Raw genomic sequence first — 2,250 nt, 5'->3', positions numbered from 1 at the left:
CTTACCTTACCTCACAGTACCTTACCTCACGTTACCTTACCTCACGTTACCTCACGTTACGCTTACCTCACATCACCTTATCATCACAGTTACCTTACCTCACGTTACCTCACGTTACCTTAACATATAATAACAATAATAATAATTACCTTATCTCACGTTACCTTACATCACAGTACCTTAGCTCACGTTACCATACCCTTTCCTACCTTACCCTCTCCTACCTTACCCTTTCTTACCTTACCTTATCTTACCTTACCTTATCTTTCCTACCTTACCCTCTCTTACCTTACCCTTTCTTACCTTACCTTATCTTTCTTACCTTACCCTCTCTTACCTTACCATTTCTTACCTTACCTTATCTTTCCTACCTTACCCACTATTACCTTACCCTCTCTTACTTTACCCTGTCTTACCTTATCTTTCCTACCAGGTGCTGCAGTTGGGGTTTAACCGTCTGAGGAACCTAACAGAGGGAATCCTCAGAGGCCTGGGGAAGCTGCAGTACCTCTACCTACAGGCCAACCTGATCGAGGCAGTCACCCCCAACACCTTTGAGGAGTGTCCTAACATAGAGAACATTGACCTCTCCATGAACAGGATTCAGGTGCTGGACGGAGGCTTGTTTACGGGGCTCGGTAGATTAACGACGTGTGAACTCTACACCAACCCGTTCAACTGCTCCTGTGAGCTGTTGGGATTTCTACGCTGGTTGGCAGTCTTCCCCAACAGGTAAAAAGCACAAGTTGGTCTTCCCCAACAGGTAAAAATAACAAGTTGGTCTTCCCCAACAGGTAAAAAAGCACAAGTTGAAGCAAAATGTAATATTCAATCTATTTTCAATGACTTGTCAATAAACTGAAAAGTATAAACTATTTATTTTACATTTCCCATTTTTTTTTTAAATGTAAATTAAAATGACTTCCTACATTCACTGCCTTGAACTTGTTCTGACCCAAACACTGGTGACTGTGTTCCCGACCAGGACCAACGAGAGGATGGTGTGTGATACCCGGCCGGGTTTTCAGGCTACAGCCTCCTCAGTCAGAACCCCAGGTTTCCTGCGACACGCAACGCTCTACACATGCTCACTATGGTGTGTCGACTCCAAAACATGATTATTATCATTTTTTTAAATGTTGAAAAAAATCCCAACCTAAAAATGAACTATCTTTTGGTATTTGTTTCATTTGTCCGTTGTTGATGTTGTCCTAAAATGTTTTGCTTGTCGGCAATCATGTTTTCAAGATATGTAAACGTTAAAGAAAGAAGAAATACATTTGGTATGTTGCCATGACAGCGAGGGCCATCATAGTAGGTTGTCGTAGTAACGGTACATGGTTCATTGCAGTTAGAACACATTACATCATGTTCTATTCTACGTTCATTGAGCGTGGGAAATGAGCTTGACAAATTAATTATTGTTATTGTTATTGTTATGATTCTATGATTACTTTTATCAAAATATTTGTATGATTATTGTTGTGGTTATTTTTAGATTAAGGTGATGATTATTATTGTTGTTATTATAGGTGTGTACCGACGACGGTAGCAACTCTTTTCAACATCATTGTTCAGTCAGAGCTTACGACCCTCCCACCGTACTCTCCCTGCGGATTGACGACTGCCCTTCTGGAATGTCTCCTGGAGGACCCAATCAGCATCAGCCCCACCTACCCTGATCTGAACAACAAGTCACAGTATGAAGGTGAAACAGGTGAGACCCCAGGTGAAGCTGTTCCTACGTGTTAGGAGGATTGTCGTAGGTATTTGTGGTGCTGTTTTATCTCTGATGGACAGATGTATGTAATGCTACGGGACCATATGACTCACGAGGAACTTTGATCTTTTGGTGAGATCACGATTTGCAGGTGTTCACATCTTTCTAATTTCAGATGAGGAGGAGACATTTGGGGCTGAGCTACTGGCATTTCTCATCTCTCTCTCTCTCTCTCTCTCTACTCACTCTCTCATCTCTCTCTCTCTCTACTCTCTCTCTCTCTCTCTCTCTCTCTCTCTCACTCTCTCTCTCTCTCTCTCTCTCTCTCTCTCTCTCTCTCTCTCTCTCTCTCTCTCTCTCTCTTCTCACTCTCTCATCTCTCTCTCTACTCACTCTCTCATCTCTCTCTCCCTACTCTCTCATCTCACTCTCTCTCTACTCTCTCTCTCTCTCTCTCTCTCTCTCTCTCTCTCTCTCTCTCTCTCTCTCTCTCTCTCTCTCTCTCTCTCTCTCTCTCTCTCTCTCTCTCC

The 2,250-nt window shown here is 42.8% G+C and overlaps 1 protein-coding gene across 1 annotated transcript; it reads left to right on the top strand.

The window, feature by feature from the left end:
• Positions 1-433: 433 nt before the first annotated feature.
• LOC124031058 (protein ELFN1-like) lies at positions 434-1,717 on the top strand (the record flags this gene model as incomplete). Its single annotated transcript, XM_046342093.1, has 3 exons — positions 434-732; positions 986-1,096; positions 1,533-1,717. Coding segments are annotated over 3 exons (595 nt in total), but the record flags the coding sequence as incomplete, so codon positions are not given.
• Between the last annotated feature and the right edge of the window lie 533 nt (positions 1,718-2,250).

Source organism: Oncorhynchus gorbuscha, unplaced genomic scaffold, assembly GCF_021184085.1.
Source record: "Oncorhynchus gorbuscha isolate QuinsamMale2020 ecotype Even-year unplaced genomic scaffold, OgorEven_v1.0 Un_scaffold_20616, whole genome shotgun sequence".
NCBI lineage: Eukaryota > Metazoa > Chordata > Actinopteri > Salmoniformes > Salmonidae > Oncorhynchus > Oncorhynchus gorbuscha.
The sequence above is the reverse complement of the archived record's forward strand: the minus strand, read 5'-3'. Positions and strand labels throughout refer to the sequence as shown.